The sequence below is a fragment of the Macrobrachium rosenbergii genome, chromosome 46 (assembly GCF_040412425.1).
Source record: "Macrobrachium rosenbergii isolate ZJJX-2024 chromosome 46, ASM4041242v1, whole genome shotgun sequence".
Taxonomy (NCBI): Eukaryota; Metazoa; Arthropoda; class Malacostraca; order Decapoda; family Palaemonidae; genus Macrobrachium; species Macrobrachium rosenbergii.
In genome coordinates, this window is record NC_089786.1 from 50,098,055 (window position 1) to 50,119,668 (window position 21,614).

General features: G+C 37.2%; 1 protein-coding gene across 2 annotated transcripts; it reads right to left on the minus strand.

Annotated features, from left to right (window-relative positions):
- Positions 1 to 1,308: 1,308 nt before the first annotated feature.
- LOC136830314 (uncharacterized) lies at positions 1,309 to 20,497 on the minus strand. Of its 2 annotated transcripts, none has more exons than XM_067089730.1 (4): positions 20,337 to 20,497; positions 15,156 to 15,277; positions 12,727 to 12,764; positions 1,309 to 3,253 (listed from the first exon to the last, which is right to left on the minus strand). In XM_067089730.1, exons 2-4 carry the CDS (start codon positions 15,247 to 15,249, stop codon positions 2,381 to 2,383), a joined length of 1,005 nt encoding a protein of 334 aa, XP_066945831.1. In that variant the 5' UTR covers positions 15,250 to 15,277; positions 20,337 to 20,497; the 3' UTR covers positions 1,309 to 2,380. The 2 variants fall into 2 exon arrangements, with proteins under 2 accessions (XP_066945831.1, XP_066945830.1); XM_067089729.1 differs by having other exon boundaries at positions 15,117 to 15,277.
- Positions 20,498 to 21,614: the final 1,117 nt, after the last annotated feature.

Sequence of the window (21,614 nt, forward strand, 5' to 3'; positions counted from 1 at the left end):
GTTTGTGAAGACGCCAAACGTCTCGCCATCTCACATATATTATGCTACTGCATTGTATTCATTAATCTGTCTCGAATCTCATGCAAATGTCCATATGTGGAATTACCTGGCCTTTCCATTGATATGTGTTTTATCATTGTACGTTTATTATGTCTCTCACAATCGCCATCTGTTTGTCTGTCGACAAGCACAGATGTCCGAAACATAATCTCTGGTTTGCCGTGTCTGTGTGTAGAAAGTACTTTGCGCTCGCACCAGCCAATAAGAAACTTCGAAGATTCTGTGTATGGATTCAGTAAGGAACCGGTAAACTAGACGACATTCAACCAGTATGTCACTCAAAGCCTTTCCTTACAAAACTACAGCAGCCTTCATCGCAAGCAGAGATTCCAAAGTATGTAGTAATTGGAAAGAAAGTGAAAATGAACAGAACGACTCACGATCGACAGTATAAGACAGGAGAAAATATAATAATAATAATAATAATAATAATATAGATTGCCACACGAAGTTGCAAAAACACCAATTTTCAATAGCCAACTTCAGCAAAGGAAACCGCGCTCTGTAGATTTCTATGGGTAACTCGTGTGTCCTTCTAATCTCGCGAGGCGTAGGCCCTGAAATGCTATAGGCCTGCCCTGATCACACTGCTTATAAATAACAATAACAACAGCAAACAAGATGTGCCAGAGACAATTGCACGTATAGGTCTAGGCTGCATCCATGGAGCATAGTCTCATAATCCTATTTTTAGTTTTCTGTCAAAGGAAACTATTGAGATGGCTATTTGTCTGTCCATCCTCACTTTTTCTGTCCGCCCTCAAATCTTAAAAACTACTAAGGCTAGAGAGCTGCAAATTGGTCTGTTGATCATCCACCCTCCATACATCAGACATACCATATTGCAGCCCTTTAGCCTCAGTAGCTTTTATTTTATTGAAGGTTAAGGTTAGCCATGTAGCGTGCGTCTGGCAGCGCCTTCCGGAGGCGTGCGACACACCCTCACCCCACCTCATCTGGGAGTAACTGAGCGTTGCGAGGTTGTAGCTGCTGGTTTTTTACAGCATTGTGCACTGGACAGAAAACTCGATTGCGCCGAGGAAACTTCGGCGCATTTTTTACATGTTTTATTTTTATCTCAATGGGCGAGATTGAAAGGAAACTTGTAGACCCGAGTCGACCAGCTTGGCCATTCCTTCATGCTGTTCATTTACATGATGTGGGGTTCTTACCTTTCCTTTGTGTTCCCTTTAAGAATCTATGGACGCATAAATAAACACCACCCAACAGGAATGAATGAATTACTCATTGAAATCAGCTATATATTCTCTTATTAACAAGAAACTGGATATTTTTACAAGTTAATGTATATATTTTCTTAGCTGAAGGAAAACTAAGGACATATATATATATATATGTCCTTGATACATTGCATAGCAAATGTGGAAATTACACTGCAGAATAAGGAGCATTCAGATGACAAAATGAAGGTCTTGTACAGCGTTCTTTGCTGCTTGTCAAGGTAACAAAATCTAAACTGTCATGTCTGTTCATTGCAGAGATCTAGTCTCAGACAATAAGTTACTTGTAGGTGCACATTTAGGTGTCAGCAGACGCTGCAGTGTCTCAGATAGTACAGTACACCAACTACTTCATTGTTGCTCGTAGATATTAATCATTCTTTTGCAATTATACCACTTGCAGGTGCATGTTGCTAGTGTCCTAATATCCTGTCTTAACATTACACAACTTAAAGCTACTTTCTATTGATAAAATCTGCTTAAGCCTACCTTTTTTCAGTCGTTCTTGTGCTCAGGTATCTCTTTCAACAGTACTTAAGCCGTGGTACCCATTTTTTTTGTAACTACTTAATCTCAGATACCCATTTTCAACAATACTTAAAACCAGGAACATAGTTTAACAATACGTAAGCTCTGGTACCCATTTTCAACAATACTTAAGCTCAGGTACCCATTTTTAACTGCTTAATCTCAGATACCGATTTTCAACAATACTTAAGCTCAGGTACCCATTTTTAACTGCTTAATCTCAGATACCCATTTTCAACAATACTTAAGTCCAGGAACGCAATTTAACAATACTTTAAGCTCTGGTACCCATTTTCAACAATATTTAAGATCTGGTACCCATTTTCAGCAACACTTAAGATCAGGTACTTATTTTCACCAATATTTAAAATCAGATACCCATTTTCAACAATAATTAAATTCAGGTACCCATTTTCGACAATACTTAAGCTCATGTACCCATTTTCAGTCATACTCTACTTTTTCAACGATACTTAAACATACACATTTCATCGATTGCAACAAGGTTACTGGTACTAGACCAATTCCCCCCATGACGGCGCTGCTTCTGGTCAGTCATAGTAGTTTTCCTTTGCTTCTGACAAGCACCTTTTAGCATGGTTCGTTAATTTGGGATATATCTTTTTCCACCCAACTCCCATGTCCCTCAGATCACTGCGGAACTCCGCTGCGGTTTCCGCAGACGTGTAAGGGGTCGGACAGGACTCCCCTTTCCTCTGGTATCTGTTGCACACGTGGGGCTGGCTGGTATCCTCGGCGTCTTCGTGGTTTTTGAAATCGATTTTGCACCTTGACAAGATTTGACTCTCGTCTTTGGGCGTGACTTCCAGCATGAACTCCAAGACGTGGTCGAACTTATTTGTCCCTTGGTTTCTGTAGCGGGAACACTTACGCAGGGCGAAGTGTCCATCCTCATTCTCCAGCCAGCCGCCACCAATTTGCCCTCTGTTGTAGTGAGGCAGCACAGAAGAATAGTCTCTGTTGGTCAGTAGAATCCTGGAGTCCGTGTGGGTGGGCGCGGTCATCATCTCGACCAAGAAGCTGTAGCGGAACATCTCCGGCAGAAGGCGGCACGGAAGGCCAAACTCAACATTCCCGTACCAGTTCGGGTCCTCGCCTCTCACGCTCTTGAGGCGAGCTGAGAACCAAAGCACCCTCAGGTTCTTGCAAGGGTGATCGTCAGGCAGTTTCCCACTCTGGAGGCTGCTAAACGTTACCAGGCCCTTTGGTTCCATCCTGTTCCTGGCCAGAACCTGCACGGCGTCGTCCAGGTGGAGAGTTCTGACGACGTGGGTGAACGGCTCGTAGGCGTCCTCACCCTCGTCAATGTGGCGGCCCCTGCCAGGGAGCCAGGCTATCTTTTTTGGTACATCATTATGGACATGTTTCCGCAGGAGTAAGTCGTTCCTAGGATTTGCTTGTCCCTGGGAATGATAAAGCCAGATGTAGATTGATAACACAGATGAATCAATAGATAAAATAGAGCCGGAGAAGTGCATATCTCAGAGGTCACAAATAAAGAGAAATAACAGCGCGAACAAATTACACTCTCAAGGATTTAAAATATAAACAATGAACCCCGTTATCTTTCGTATCTGACACATTTATTAATCTAATTGATAAGATGTTTAATCGGAAAAATGACACGATGTTACGAAGAGTACGCAGTCAAATTGATGACAAGGAAACGAAGAAATAGTGATGCACAAACACTTGTAACAGACATGATGCTCACACACACGCATATATATACACACACACGTATATATATATGTATGTATATATATATATATATATATATATATATATATATATATATATATATATATATATATATATATATATATATTACTAAAAGGACCTCATTCAAACTGGATGGTATCTAACGGAGTTTTTATCCAGAAAAAGTTACTTTTTCTGAATGAAAAACTCCGTTAGATACCATCCAGTTTGAATGAGGTCCTTTTAGTAATTTACTAATGCACAGAACAATTGTGTATGTGATAAAGTTAATATATATATATATATATATATATATATATATATATATATATATATATATATATATATATATATATATATAAATTTTGGTGACAGCTAAGGGGATTATTCGAACTCCACAGCCGACAACAAGAAGAGGTAATTAGCGCTGTTTACCACCAAAGATCACCCTCTGCTGGTCTAGCTGAGATTGTATTAAAACAATATCGACAGTGTCTGAGATTGTATTAAAACAATATCGACAGTGTCAAAATAAACGGAAGCGTTTCCCTTATAAAGACAGTTACAAAGTGTAACCACTTATAAGGTGTTCCACCGAAGATTCAGTCACTGTACACGCAAATCTCCACTTCGAAAATTAAGACAGTTAAAAATAAAGAAAATAAAACAATTTATCCACAGATAAGTTCCTCCATCATCTATTTGCGTGAAGAAGAAGAATATTAGTTAAGTATATCTTAGTTTAACCAGACCACTGAGCTGGTTAACAGCTCTCGTAGGGCTGGCCCGAAGGATTAGATTTATTTTGCGTGGCTAAGAACCAACTGGTTACCTAGCAACGGGACCTACAGCTTACTGTGGAATACGAACCACATTATGACGAGAAATGAATTTCTATCACCAGAAATAAATTCCTCTAATTCTTCATTGGCCGGTCGGAGAGTCGAACGCTGGGCCAACAGCGTGCCAGCCTAGAACTCTACCCACCCCTCCAGTAAAGAAAGAATATTAGTGCATCAAACGTAGAAGCAGAAGACGAATTTTACGACCGGATTCAAGAAGATACGCAGTTCCACGCAGCGAGAGAGAGAGAGAGAGAGAGAGAGAGAGAGAGAGAGAGAGAGAGAGAGAGAGAGAGAGAGAATTTTTATGCAGCAGTCGACATAGAAAAGGAGAAGAGGGCCCCAGCAACACAAATGCAAGAAATGACAGGTTTTCCTGAAGTCTCCATCCCAGTCAGGCAGCCAAGAAACTCGCACGCCTACAGAAGACGCCCAGATTCGAAGACGGCAAAGAGAAGTCCTTGAATATCCCCACATTAAGACACACACATAAGATTTTATTTATTTTACTTAAGCTGACGTGATGTGAATGCTTCTGTTTGACTTTTTCAAAACACAAAAGACTCGTGCTTTGAGATTCCTTAGATACTTGAATTCTTTGGCAACAAATTTTCTTGTTTTACTAATAAGTACTAATCAATTACTAAGACTTTTCCAATATTTGTATTTACTAGCCTGTATTATATTTTATTTTGTGTTATTTTATTGCAATTCAGGGAGATGTTTAGAATTTTTTTTGTAATTTTTAAGTGATTTTTAAATTTACCTTAATTCAGGTGAAAGTGTTTACGATTTTTTGGAGGTTTTTAAGGCCTAGTTTGTCTTTAATTTTTTTGAGATATTACTGCCATAACTTAATCACAGTTCAGTTATATTTAATGTTTATTACCGCCTTGGTGGCGCAGTGGTATGATTCTCGGCTGCCAGTCGAGAGGGCCAGGGCTCAAATCCCGCCACTCACTGATGGCTCGGATTGCGCCACTGCAAAAACCAGGCAGCCCGTCAACCTAATGGTCCGAAAAAACCCGAGAGGTTCAGTAGGAGAATGAGTACCAGCCCTCGGGCTGGGGAGTTAAACAGTGGGCCTAGCGACACACTGGCCACATGTCATAAGGCATTGGGACCCGTCCCCCACTGGCTGTCGGCCCAAGAAACAGGAGATCAGCACCTACCCTATGAGCCTACAGAGGTCCAGGAGGACTTTAACTTAAGAATTTACTTGCCATTAATGCATAAATGCACAGAAAGAGATTGGCACGCAATAAGAAAGTCAGAACTCCTGTTCAGACGAGAAGCCAAACAAGGCAATTGAAAATGGCTACTCCTGCTCCTTCAGCTCCATCAAACACAACCTCCACGGCTGCTCATAAATTCTATGCGAGTGACCATTTTATCAAAATTTGGGGAGGGAAAGGAGAACAGGATGCTTGTAATCTAGAAACATGGACTGAGCAAGTAGCAACCCATATGAATAACTTGGCTGGAACAGAACAGGCGAATTAAATGAAGGCAAAGCTTATCTAGACTTGTCGTCAGGAGATATAGGATGCTGCATTCATTCTAGTACCTGTAGAAAAGTTAAGAATTGGGAAGAACTAAAGCAATACCTGAGGAGAATATATTCCACAGTAGGCGAAACAGACCCTATTATCAGTCTTGCAAAGATAGTTCAAAGTTGGGGAATGTGCAAAAGATACAGAAGGCGGAGAGAATATGGGAATAACCCAAAAGTACGGGGAAAAACTATAGTTGAGGTCCTCCTGAATCACACTGTCGCCAGTCAAGGTAATGAAAAGAAGAAAAGAAAGAAAAACTAATCAGTTGCAACAAATTCTACTTTGCCAGTAAAAAAAATAAAAAAAAAACAGTTCATTACAGAAGTCCTAAGAATACTATGTCTGAAAAGGTGTATCAGGCATATTTTTCTCATTTAAGCTTAAACCCAGTAGTAGACTGTAAAATCACAGACGTTCAAGGAAACAGAATCGAACTAGTAGGACAAATTGATTTACCTTTTAAGTTAGGCAGTATCCCACTTGAGGAATAGGTTCTAGTAGCAAGGGGAATTCATTTTGCATTTGCACACCTATTGATTGGTTATCCAACTATGGCTAGACAAGGAATCACAATTGACGCACCCAGAGAACAATTAGTGATTAGGAGGAAGCATAGGAATTGCAGAATACCACTATGTAAAATGATTAGAGGAAACAAAACTCAGAGAACCTCCTTGCTGAAAAGTATCTTAAAAAAAGATGACACAGAAAAGGGATATCAAGTATGTAACACGAATCCACAACTAATCAGCAATAACCTAGAATCTAACCAGGAAACTTACCTGAAGTTAGATAGAGAATTAAGACTTAAATCAGAGAAAGCACCTGGGTAGAATGCACAGTAAATCCATTATACGAAGGAAAAGAACTTCTAACCCTTACAGAAGGATCACAAGTGAGTGGAATGCATTATTCCTCCAGCCTACATGAAGTTAGACAAGGTAAAATAGCTTTACAAGTTACAAATAACAGAAGAGGAAAAGTTAGGCTATCACGAGGTACAGAGATAGGTATAACAGAAGTATATACAGGCAGTCTCCAGTTTACGATGGGTCCGGCTTACGACGTTCCGAGGTTACGATGCTTTTCAAATATATTCATCAGAAATTATTTCCCGGTTTATGATGCATGTTCTGGAGTTACGACGTGTCGTACGCCGATCTGACGGAAGAAATATGGTTCCTAAACTGCAGAATAATCAAAATTTGGAGTTTTTTATGATAAACTCAATAAAAATGTAGTTTACATCATTTCCAATACACCCAAAGCATTAAAAGTAAGATTTTCTTAGGATTTCTGACGATTTTCGACGATTTTTCGGTTTACAACGATTTTCGGTTTACGATGCAGTGTAAAAACGGAACCCCCATCGTAAACTGGGGACTGCCTGTACTTTCCCTATTCAAGTAGCAGAGAAGGAAAGAGTAGCAGCAGTCAGTAAATAGAACAAATTCAACTCACGAAACAGAATTGAGAAAAGCAAAGATATGGACTCACTTGCGGTTCACATAGTGAGAAGACAAGAACTAGAACATCTCTCTCTCACTGGTAAAATCAATGGAAGTAACCCGAGAGGAAGACCTAGACAAAAATATATGGATGGATTAGTAAGAATGACTGGAGGAAGAATGTCTGCAGCTCAGTTGCTGCAGAAAGCCGGAAATAGAGAGGAGTGGCGAGCTATGATTGCCGACGTCCTTGGGAGTATGGCACCTGGATGATGATGATGATGATGGACTCGCTTGAAAGACATCGAAGAAGACTCTGTTAGAGAGAAACTCATTGACTTACTGAGTGAATATAGTGATATAGTCGCCATAGAGGGAGACAGACACCCTTGCCAATACAGGAGAGATAACCCATAGAATAAATATTCCACAGAATACTAAACCAATCTACATACCTGCTTATAGAGTAGCACATTCCCAGAAAGAGATTATTGAAAGAGAATTGCAACAGATGAAGAAGCAAGGGATAATACAACCATCCAAATCTCCGTGGTCTTTTCCACTTTTGCTAGTTCCAACGAAAGACAAAACGTACCGAGTAGTAGTTGATTTTAGAAGGCTAAATAAGATAACTGAAAATGATCCTTATCCAATGCCACCTACGAGAGATCTTATCACAACCTTTGGAGCCAAGAAATACTTCACCATGATAGATTTATTACAAGGATTTTTACAAATTCCTTTAGGCGAAGAAAGTAAGCCTTTGACAGCTTTTTCCACTACTAATGGCAGATACCAATATGTGAGAATGCCCTTTGGTCTAAAGTCAAGCCCAGTAACACTTGTGAGATTAATGGATAAGATTTTAGGTGATTCATTAGGCAAGGATGTACATTGCTAGATAGACGATTTGGTAATAGCAACAGATACCATTGAAGAACATATAAGATTTGTGAGAGAAGCCCTAAAAGACTGAAGAGAGCAAATCTAAAACTAAAGTAAAAAAAAAAAATGCAATTTCCTTAGTAGGAAAATAGACTACCTGGGACGCACTTTAGGTGAAGAAGGTGTCGAAGTAAATGACTTAAAGATTAAGTCAATCAAAGAGTATCCTACTCTTAATTGTGAGAAAGATCAAATCATTCTTGGGTTTGGCAGATTTTTGCCGAAAGTTTATAAGGGATTTTGCTGCGATAGCAGCGCCACTGACTGAATTATTAAAAGAACACATACCGTTCTGAATTGAAAGAAAGATTGACATCCTCCAGTACTTAGTCTTCCAGATTTTAGTAAAGAATTTTTCTTAGCCACAGACGCAAGCCGTACTTGTATAGGAGCTTGCTTAATGCAGAGACATGATAACAAATATCATGCTGTACCTTATTACAGTAGAAAACTAAAACCAACAGAAGTAGATTACTCAGTAACAGACCTAGAGTCCTTAGCCATAATAGACGCTTTAAAAGCACTTCGGATACATAATATTTGCTTATAAGATAACTGTCTTCACCGATCATTCAGCTGCAGTAGAAGTGCTCAAAAATCCGAATTTTTCCGGACGCCGGACGCAGAGCTCGATGGTTTATGACTGCCCAAGATTATGACGCAGAAATGAAATGTGTGCCAGGGAGAACAAATAAAGTAGCAGACGCATTATCAAGATACATCCCACACAAGGAGATAGTGTAAATATGATTGGCCAAGAAACAAAGACAAGTGAACCCATATGCAATGTATTTACCATGCATTACCCAGAACAACTCTCCAGGCAAAACTTCATAAGGAGACCAAGAGAGGATGAAGATTTGAAAGAAGTTTTCAGATTTTTAGAGAAGGAGAATGAATTTGACCATCAAGAGCAAATAGAACTGAGTAAGAAAATTGGATGTCCCATAGGTGCAGTGAATATTATAGACAACTTATTAGTCTGGATTGTGAAGAATATGGCCCATTTAAGTCTTGTCAAGGGGTAACCCGTAAAGGAATAGTACCTAAGAACCTAAGAAGTAAAGTTATTGAAATAATGCATGATGATGACAGGAAAGCACACCCAGGAAGAGATGAAACAGTTAGATTAATTAAAGGATCTTTCCATTGGAAGGGAATTTACAAAGATGTGAAAAGCTGCAATACTTGTGACAGTTACCAAGGAAGAATAGATAAAGAAGTACCTCTAGGGAAGTATCCCATTCCACCAACCCCATTCGAAAGAGTAGCTATAGGTCTCATCACTAACTTGCATACCCCGAGTAAAGGGAATAAGAATATACTAGTATGTACAGATGCACTTACCAGATATACAGAGCTAATAAAAATAACGGGAAAAGGAGCTAAAGAATGTGCAGTCGCTCTCTTTGACAAAATCTTTGGTAGACATTCTGCTCCACAGCTTATAATATCTGACAGTGGTACCGAATTCAATCATTCACTAGTACAAGAAATTTGTGACGCATTCAAAGTAGACAAAGTAACAATACAACCATATCATCCAGATAGCAATGGTTCAGTAGAAAGAAATAACGGAAAGGTTCTAGATGCATTGAGGCATACAGTAGGACAGGATCCTGAATGGGATTTCAATATGCCTTTAGCCCAGTTGTCATTAAATACTAGAAATCACTCCAGTACCCAAGCAACGCCCATGAAAGCTTTGATGGGATATGGACTAAGACTACCATATGTATGGCTGAATGAACCAATACAGCCAAAATATTCTGAAGACATCATACACAAGAATCTAGAAGAACCCCAGAGGACCATGATCGACAAGCGTCAAGAAGGATTAAAGCCAGCAGGTTACAAGACAGGGGATGAAGTCTACATCAAGAAGGAAGTAAGAAGTGGAATTAATTATAAGTTAGCCACCAAATTCAGAGGACCATACGGAGTCATAAATACACAAGAAACAAAAAGTGAAGGTGACGAAAATAAACAACCAAATACCTTCCACATATGCTGAATCATTAGAAGAAGAGGGATTTTGGATAAATAAAGGCAAAGCCAAGCGAACTAAAGCAGCCAAGGAACCAAAATTGACTGAAGAATTTGAAAGAGAAATTTCAGAAGGAAAAACTAGTTATAACCTAAGAAATAGAAGAGTCAAATTTCAGTAATTATAATAAGAACAAACCCATCAATCATCCTATTATTCCCTGAATGTGATTTCTTTATAGTTAAGTTTACCTTCATCGGTTGATTTAGGAATAAAACTTTTTTTTTTTTTTGTATTGTTGCAATTCCTACTTTGATTAGCTGGTATTGTAACAAAATTAGGGGTTAAGCCAGCTAACTTCGAATGTACTTTTTCTTTGACTATAAGGGGAATATTTAGGAAACGAGGGGGAATGTAAGTCAAATTTTAAAATGTAATGTAATCATTTCAGGAAGCTTATCAGCTATATTTTAATTTTGTAACCAAGCATGACTAATATCTTTTAAGAGGGAATTCCTTAGATAGAAGAATAAATAAGAAGGGTTAAGTTGGACATTAAATGATTTTAAGAAAAGAAAATGCTGTTACCATTAATTCAGATTTTACTACGATAACCAACACACCTTATTCACTTGTTTGGAAGGTTTTAATTAATGAAAACTAACCAATTATTGTTACAGTAAATAAAGAAAATTTTTACAAGTACTAGCCTCTTACCACTTTCTTTAATTGAGTTGCCAATCATACCTTTAGTGTTGAACAGTGAACATACAGAAGTTATTATACAAGAAAAGTAGTTATAGTCACAGCAAAGAAGTCAAAAGAAATTTATATAAACACATATCACACTTGTTGACACACAGTTACACAAGGATATAGCTCCAGGACATTTCAAGAAGTACAAAATCTAGAAGGTAACCGTGAAGTCTGCATCCCCTTCGCATTATCAGTCAAGAAATACTATGACTATCGTCGTCATCAGAAGAAAAGGAAGAAAATTTTATATCGCATCCCATAAATAGCAGGGCAATATCCACCTGAGTAGAATAGGATTGAGGACTGAGCAAAACCTATGTAACTTGGATGTCAAATTCTATTTTGCCTTACAGAACATTTGAATGTCTTGTTTCAATTTGATTGAAGAAATGATTACTTTTATATTCAATTTAATGCTTCAAAAGTTATTTTAGAAAATTGTGTGGTTTTCCTAAGAAGCATGTGTGAGGAGCCCTCGTAGATATATTATTTTGCCTTAGTTCAGCCAGAGCTGCCAAGGTCAGCTGGGTAGTTGGCCGAGATTGTAATGGAATCGAGTCTATAAAAGTTAATTATACCTTAGTTTAACCAGGCCACTGAGCTGATTGACAGCTCTCCTAGGGCTGGCCCGAAGGATTAGATTATCTGAATAAACTAAACATCCTAATAAATGCACAAGAGCATGCAGAAAATCGCTGATAAAGACAGTGATCCCAGATGCCGAGAGTCTGACCGATCGTCGCCCATACGAATCAGAGTGTTCATCTCACGCAGCCCCGAGCAGAAGAACTAACTGAGGTCTTGACTTCGCCCGGTGACCTCTCGCATGCCATAACATTAACCGTTGACCGAATTGTATAGATAATTAAACGCGAAATAATAATGGAAAAGGGAAAACCATCTGGACGAAACTTGGGAAAATGATACCAGATTTTGGCATCGAATGATGCCATATATACGAAGACTCTGGAAGCAGAGTCAGTTGGGAAAAGTCATCAGGGCAGGGAGTGTGTGAGATGTGTGGAGAGGTGACAGTGAGAGCTCGAAGTGTCTTGTGAACTCGCCTAAAATTTCTGAATGCTTGTAGACTAAGTAAAAATGCTAGAATTTTACAGTGTGCCTTTTGAGATAAAGACTCGGTCACTACTACCCATTAAAAGGTTGAAAGTTATATATAATTTTAAGACTAGAATAAATGTATTTGAGGGGAAACGTGATTTTCATTTTAAACCATCTGACATCTGAGGACGGAACTGAAAGCACTCAGTACAACAGGCAGTTTTCAAGAAGTAAATGCCTTCCCATTACATAATGTATATACCATATATATATATATATATATATATATATATATATATATATATATATATATATATATATATATATATATATATATATGTGTGTGTGTGTGTGTGTGTGTGTGTGTGTGTGTGTGTATGTATTATTCATATATATGTATATATATATATACTGTATATATATACATACATATATATATATATATATATATATATATATATATATATATATATATATATATATATATATGTGTGTGTGTGTGTGTGTGTGTGTGTGTGTGTGTGTGTGTGTGTTTTCACTACAGTGTTTTTTTTCCTTGTCCAGCACTTAAATTATGCTTACCGTTGTAGAACTCGGAATGATGTCTGGTATTCTGCCTCCTGTAAACAAAAAAAAACACTATTATTATTAAAGTCTGTCATAATCTTTATTCATGTGCAGTACACATACACACACACTTGTACTGTATGTATGTTTGTATGTATATATATATATATATATATATATATATATATATATATATATATATATATATATATATATATATATATATATATTAAATCTGTAAGCTACAAAACGTCCTTTAATATCCAATTCGCTCTACCTCGGAAATAATATATTTTCATATATGTTACCGAAGGGGAATTTTTTAGTTGATAATAAATTCGTCGTCTCGTGGGCTCGAACCAGCAAAGACAAGAACTCAGGACTACAGTGGACGCATTTTAACCCACGCGGCCAGCAAGTGAGGTAACATATATGAAAATATATTATTTCCGAGGTAGAGCGAATTGGATATTAAAGGACGTTTGTAGCTTACTGATTGAATATGAATCACGGTGATGTGATAAAAAACTCATATATATATATATATATATATATATATATATATATATATATATATGTGTGTGTGTGTGTGTGTGTGTGTGTGTGTGTGTGTGTGTGTGTGTGTGTGTGTGTGTGTGAGACTCTACACAGACCTTTGCCTGTGGGTATTGATTATGTAGTGACCTGTCCATATAGGTCAAAATTCAACATTTACGTTACTTTATTAACAATCATTACAGAGAGGCCGATAATACTGCAGCATTTGAATAAATACATATTTTCAGAATCTAAGACAAAATTATTTTATGTTAGCAAATAAATGCCTCCGTTACCTGGAACTCGGAATTAGGTGAGAAGCATGACGAAAATGTAACCCTGGTCTCCACATTTAATTACAGACGTTATCATCATGCAGTCATTAATCTCAAACGATAAAAATTCAACACTGAACTCTAAAATCAATGAGAAACATGACAAAGAGTTCAATCTTGATCTCAGCATTCAGTGAGAAATATGACAAAAAGTTCAATAGTGAACTCAACATTCAGTGAGAAACAAGTAAAAAATTGCAATCCTGAGCTCAAGATTCAGTGAGAAACATGACAAAAATTGCAATCCTGAACTCAACATTCAGTGAGAAACATGACAAAAATTGCAATCCTGAACTCAACATTCAGTGAGAAACATGACAGAAATTGCAATCCTGAACTCAACATTCAGTGAGAAACAAGTCAAAAATTGCAATCCTGAACTCAACATTCAGTGAGAAAGACGACAAAAATTGCAATCCTGAACTCTACATTTGATGAGAAACATGACAAAAATTGCAACCCTGAACTCAACATTCAGTGAGAAACATGACAAAAATTGCAATCCTGAACTCTACATTTGGTGAGAAACATGACAAAAATTACAACCCAGAACTCGACATTCAGTGAGAAACATGACAAAAATTGCAATCCTGAACTCAACATTTATTGAGAAACATGACAAAAATTGCAATCCTGAACTCAACATTCAGTGAGAAATAAGTAAAAAAATTGCTACCCTGAACTCGACATTTGGTGAGAAACATGACGAAAATTGCAATTCTGAACTCAACATTCAGTGAGAAACATGACAAAAATTGCTATCCTGAACTCAACATTCAGTGAGAAACATGACAAAAATTGCTATCCTGAACAACATTCAGTGAGAAACATGACAAAAAGCGCAATCCTGAACTCGACATTCAATTTGAAACATGACAAAAATTGCAATCCTGAACTCAACATTCAGTGAGAAACATGACAAAAATTGCAATCCTGAACTCAACATTCAGTGAGTAACATGACAGAAATTGCAATCCTGAACTCAACATTCAGTGAGAAACATGACAAAAATTGCAATCCTGAACTCAACATTCAGTGAGAAACATGACAAAAATTGCAATCCTGAACTCAACATTCAGTGAGAAACATGACAAAAAGCGCAATCCTGAACTCCACTTTCAGTGAGAAACATGACAAAAATTGCAATCCTGAACTCAACATTCAGTGAGAAACATGACAGAAATTGCAATCCTGAACTCAACATTCAGTGAGAAACATGACAAAAATTGCAATCCTGAACTCCACTTTCAGTGAGAAACATGACAAAAATTGCAATCCTGAACTCCACATTCAGTGAGAAACATGACAAAAATTGCAATCCTGAACTCCACATTCAGTGAGAAACATGACAAAAATTGCAATCCTGAACTCCACATTCAGTGAGAAACATGACAAAAATTGCAATCCTGAACTCCACATTCAGTGAGAAATATGACAAAAATTGCAATCCTGAACTCCACATTCAGTGAGAAACATGACAAAAATTGCAACCCTGAACTCTAAAATCAACAACATCCGTCAGGTAGCACCTACCTGTAGAAGGAGCAGCAGAAGTAGGAGCCTTACTCTTACCTCTATTACCGCCTCCCCGACCATTATTCTGTCTCCCTTGTCCCTCGGACGCGTGATCCTGTCGGGTCCTCCGACGCCTGCCTCTGGGCGCCATGCTGAGGACTTGAGGTTTCAGTGGAGTCCTGACACGAACATATATACAGTATATATAAATCTTGGCAGAGTGAATTAGTGAATAAAAGTTTATGGGAAAATGAGAAATCAATACGACGAATTATTCATTAAAGATTAAATGAAATCAATGAATAAATTAGAGAGTTAAGGAGCTCACTTTACTATAACAAGTAGATGAAATCAATACATAAGTGAATATAGATAACTTAGAAAGAAGGGCGAATAATTCGTCTGTCTCTGTGACAAACAAAGGTAATTCACAAAGGAAAAGCATTTTTTTTGTCCAAGTTCGCTGACGCAAATGACCGAATTTTCTGTGTATAAAAAAAAAACAAAATGTCAATAAGATTGTGGTGACCTCGGCAGCTGACTAAGAAAACAGAAATCGAGACCCAGTCAATTAAAAGGTTTTTTTTGATAAGTTTTTCGATATCATTAGAAAACATGTTGAAAAACCACATTTCTTGCAATAATAATAATAATAATAATAATAATAATAATATAAACAGTCCAGTTTGACAGAAAAAAAACAGATTTTAGAAAGCAAATCACCATTTTATACCGTTAAATGCAATTTGTATCTACAAGTCTTACTTTCTTATGTATGACAATAATCTCTCTCTCTCTCTCTCTCTCTCTCTCTCTCTCTCTCTCTCTCTCTCTCTCTCTCACTACAAACCTGTTCAGTAAATGTGATGAACAATAGGTTGTTTTATCGTTTTCAATAGATGAAACAAACAGAACACTGATTTGCATTTATCGTTGATCAAATATCACGAGCCGTTTTTCTGGTTAATTGGAATTACTGACAGATAAGATAGTGGTGCCGCCAAGTTTATATTTAACTTGGTAAACTGTTATCAGCTGGTTTCTACAAGATGACGCAATTTTTTGGTAACGAATAGACCAGGAAACAGAAAAGGTAATAACATATTTTTAGTTTTCTGTAAAAGAAAACTATTGTGCCGGCTTTGTCTGTCCGTCCGCACTTTTTCGTTCCGTCCTCAGATCTTAAAAACTACCGAGGCTAGAGGGCTGCAAATTGGCATGTTGATCATCCACCCTCCAATCATCAAACATACCAAATTGCAGCCCTCTAGCCTCAGCAGTTTTGATTTTACTTAAGGTTAAAGTTAGCCATAATCGTGCATGTGGCAACGATATAGACCAGGCCAGAACCGGGCCGTGGTTAAAGTTTCATGGGCCGCGGCTCACACAGCGTTATACCGAGAACACCGAAAGATAGATATATTTTCGATAGCCTTGATTATACGCTGTACAAAAAACTCGATTGCGCCGAAGAAACTTCAGCGTATTATATACTTTTTTTTTTAATATTCTCGTGAAATCAACAACATTTCAAAGAACAGATATAAACTTAATGTCTGTGCGTGTCTGTCTCTAATAATTTATTAAGGAAAGCTAAAAAAGTGCTTCCATTGACGCACCTAAGTTTGATAGGAATCATGTGATTATGATTGTGATTCGCGTCAGAGTTTGCGATGTAACATGATAGGACTGTAGGCTTTTCTTTATTTTTTGTTGACTTTCTCAAAGGCCTTTTTTCCTCCATGTTCTGCTGTTAATTTCCCAGCATAGGGCTCGAAAAATTTTTTGTATATGTATATGTATATATATATATATATATATATATATATATATATATATATATATATATATATATATATATATATATATATATATATATATATATGTGTGTGTGTGTGTGTGTGTGTGTGTGTGTATATATTTTATGATTTTCCCTGGTTTTTTGGATTTGTAGAATACTTTAACAGGTCAGCAACGGAATTTTACTCACTTGGCCTTGAAAATCTGACTTTACGGTCCAGGGAATCAAAAAAGAAAGAAAAATGGGATGTTCCCTAGAAGCGAATTCAAATTTCGCTTTCTTAACACCTGATTTGAGTTGTAGCTAATCTGAGAGAGAGTATTTCAGCGATGCAAGCTGATTTTCGCTTATCCCACGACTTATTCCGAAATGCGAAGTAAAATTTAACACAGACGAATTTCTTTCGTACTATTCCTCGAATAGAAAATGGTCAGCACTTGTTGTTTCCTAACTACCTATCATGAAAGGCATGCATTAACAAAATCTGATATGGCAGTTCTCTTCTCTCAATTGATGCATGCGTCCCCATTTCCCCAATTTCCTAGGAACAGTCACGATTGTAAAAAATTTCTTTGCTAAGATAAAAACATTACTTACGTGGCACTCTCTTGGTCTGTGCTCTTGGTACCAGGTTCGGAATTGGTCTCGCACTCAGCTTAGCTTTGCTAATCGCTGATTTGGCAAGTTGCAAATGCAACAATAGAGGGGGGAAATGCAACTGCAGATCTGACTTTACGTTAAGGGAAATCAGAAAAAGAAAAGAAAAATGGGATGATTCACATGAGCTTAGGGCTCTACTTCATGAGGGAATGTTACGTAAACACTTTGGTTAAATTAAGTAATTGTATTTACAAGAAAAGAATCAAAAGAAAATGGTTAAATGAATTATTAGGAGGCTTGCAAAGACTGAAGATCTTCCTACTGGAGTCTTTGAATGGTGGCAAGGCACAGTCCAAGAGGATTCCACAGCAAATTGGTCCCTCTGCAAGAGAGAGTTAAACATTACACGCGAGTAAAGGAAAATATAACACATACAATGACTCCTCAAGGCTGCACTGATGGTGACAAGGACTCGAGGAGTAAATGAACACTCTACTTCTTCTTCTCCTTTGAACGTGCTTTTTCCCATTTTTTGTATGGGGTAAGCACGATGCCTTCTTTTTGAAGGACTTTGATTTGGCTTTGGGATAGACCGTAGTCTCGACTGGCTGCCCTGCCTGACATCGCTTAGACCCCAGTAGCGCATGTGCATGTATCGTACCAATCACCTGCTCCCTTTCTCCCAGCAGCGAGGAGAGTTGAGCGGTTAGGTCGACAGTTCGAGACGTGTGAGGTGTCTGTTATGTTTTTAGTAGATGTTGGAGTGGCTTTGTTTGTGTGTGTATTAGTCTGTAACACCCATTTGCTTTTAAGCAAACCTATCCATTGATTACATACATAATCCCGGGGTGTCTACACGGATAGCAAAGTGTTCGCCTTCTCTGACCGGTCGGCTGCCGATTTGAACCTGCGCCACAGACCTCTATGAAGTCCGAAGCTGCTGCTCTACCGACCTGGCCATTGAGGCTCTGTGAATGAACACTTTACACTGGAGCACAAAACACTGGAAATGGCACTGGATAAAATGGCACAAAGGATAAAGAGTAATACTGGCACTCAATAAACACTTCTAATGGCAAACTGTCATGACTGAAAGGTCTTTACTCGTACTTTACCGTAGGAGAAGCGGGTCTCTGGTGAAGAATGACGAGGGGGAATCACATGTGTGGCACTGCACACTAATCGCATGGACGGTCCGTTCGAGGATGCCTGCAGAACTGGATTCAAGTCCGGAGTCTGGTGTGGACAGGGGGTTAGGGGGGGCCCCTCAGCAACTCATAGCATCCTCCCGCGTGTGTACGGCTAACTGCAAAGATCTTCCTGTCCGAGCTCCTTTTAAGGCAACCGCCAAGGGTAGGAGCCCCAGTGTTGGGCCCATGTAGTGACCAGACTGAAGATGTGTCATTTTCCAGGTGTTCCGACCATCTTGTATCTCCCCAAGTAGCCTGAGGAAAGCCAATTCAGCCAGCTCAATCTGCCTTTAGAATGGTTGTTTTAAGCAGCTTAGTTGGGCTAGGCTGCTTAAGGGAGTGTCACTCGGCCTCTTATCCTTTCGACCGTGCCATCTAAATGTCTGTCCCAGGTAAAGGAAGGGGACAGATTGGAATGTTGATAACTTTTATGTGTTGGTATCTAGGTCAACTGGGGTCAGCTACGCAGCGACGATTCTACTCTCGATAAACTAAGGGCAAACTAAGAGTCGGCTACGCAGCGACTTCTTGTTAGTTATAATAATATGTAAGTATATATTATATATATACATATATATATGTATATGTATATATGTATATTATATATACATATATATATGTATATTTATAATATATATACATGTATAGATACTGTATATATATATATACATACATACATACATACATATATATATATACATATATATATATATGTATATGTATATATATATATACACACACACATATATATATATATATATATATATATATATATATATATATATATATATATATATATATATATATACAGTACACACACAAAATTTGCAAGCTCTGTGCTGGAAAATTAACATCAAGACATTGAGGGAAGAAAGGCCTTTGAGAAAGTCAACAAAAGTAAAGCAAAGCCTACAGTCCTATCACACCGTTACGACGCAAACTGTGACGCGAATCACAATCATAGTCACATAATTCATATCCAACGTTGGTGCGTCAGTGGAAGCAATTATTTATCTTCACGTAATAAATTATTAGAGACAGACACGCATAGACGTTAAGTTTATATCTGTTCTTGAAATGTTGTTGATATCACGAGAAAAGGTGGCCATTTTCTCTTTCAAAAATCGATTTCCAGAATTTTCGGAGTCGCAAGCCGTGAATTCTGGATTTGTGAGGCCGTAGACTTGGTAACTTTGCACAGAAAATTGATTTAAGAGAAGAAATGTCAAGTTCAAAACCAGCTTTTAAAGAACTAAAATTGTTTTCACTTCCACTTACTCCTGTGTTCATATATATATATATATATATATATATATATATATATATATATATATATATATATATATATATATATACATATATATACATATATATATATAGTATAATTACAGCAGGAAACATATTCTTAACATAGATTTTCACTGCAGTCCATTAGTGTTTTACATCTTTTAGAAGATTATTGTACAAAATATATCTAATTTCAATTTTGGCATTTGTATATATTATATATATATATATATATATATATATATATATATATATATATATATATATATATATATATATATATATATAATGTATAACCCATTATCAATCACTCAAATTTGCATTTACAGCCGAAAACACAAAACAAATATAAATACATACTTGTTGTCAGTATTGTAAAGGTGGCGCTTAGCGCAGAACTAAGCAGATCTAAGCGCTTGCTACAGGGGCAGTGATCTTCTTCTCGAATAGGCCTAAATTCTTGAACAGGCCTATATGCTTGAATAGGTCTTGCTTTCCCCAACGAAATCACCGCTTGCTCTAAGCACTTTCGAAACAGAGCATATAGAATTAAACTTCGTTTTGTTTTTTTGCTATTATCTTATCTAGGAAAGCAACAGCGCGCGAGTCATACCTGTATGGTTGAGGACAGTATATGATTCACCTGTTTACCTTTTGATAAAAATGGCGTTCCTTGGGCGCGGCGCCCACGCTATCCGTATCTATGCGACATAGCTTCTGTTTGTGGGAGATTCTAACTCTTAACATATCGGCTGGTGGTTGCTATAGACGTCATATAGAACGCCTCCGCAATGGCGGTGATCTTTTTATAGAAGCTTCGTTCCCAGGCCAAACAATATGGCGTCCGAGGAAGGAAAGTTGCATTTTGTTACATAGAATTATGAAAATCTTTCCAGGTACGTAAATTTGTAAAAAAAAAAAAAATAAAAAGTTAGATAGTTCTTAATATTAGAAAACGTCCTTCTTTTGATAACACTCGTCAACATTTCTTGGAATTTCTATACAATAAAAATAAATGATGATAAGATTAAAGTTTTGCCTCGGTTAATGAAAAATATGAAACGATTTTTCTTCGTGATATCTCAGTTCACAGCTTGAATGATTATATATATATATATATATATATATATATATATATATATATATATATATATATATATATATATATATATATATATATATATATATATATATATATATATATATATATATATATATATATATACATACATACATATATATATACACATACATATATATATACACAAACACACACACACACGTGTGTCTTCCTCAACTAACAGATAATGGATTAGGTCGGAGACACGTTCCAGCTTCTTAATCTTCTTAAAATGCTGTTTGGGGGAAGATTTTATCTACAATGTCTGAATTCCAGGCTCATTTTTGAGAGGTTCATCGTAAATTATTCGTGATATATTTCAGGTTATTCTGTGATCATGATTATCTATGGGGTTAAAAATAGCTGAGCTCTGATGTCCGTACCTAACCGAACATTTGTGTTGCATCGGATCGCTTTCTCAGTTTTATATGGTCAGGGTACTTTAAAGAGGACATCTGCTCACTGGTTATAAAAAAAGTAGTTCAAATTCCTTTTCAGTAATTCCTGGGAGCAAATCC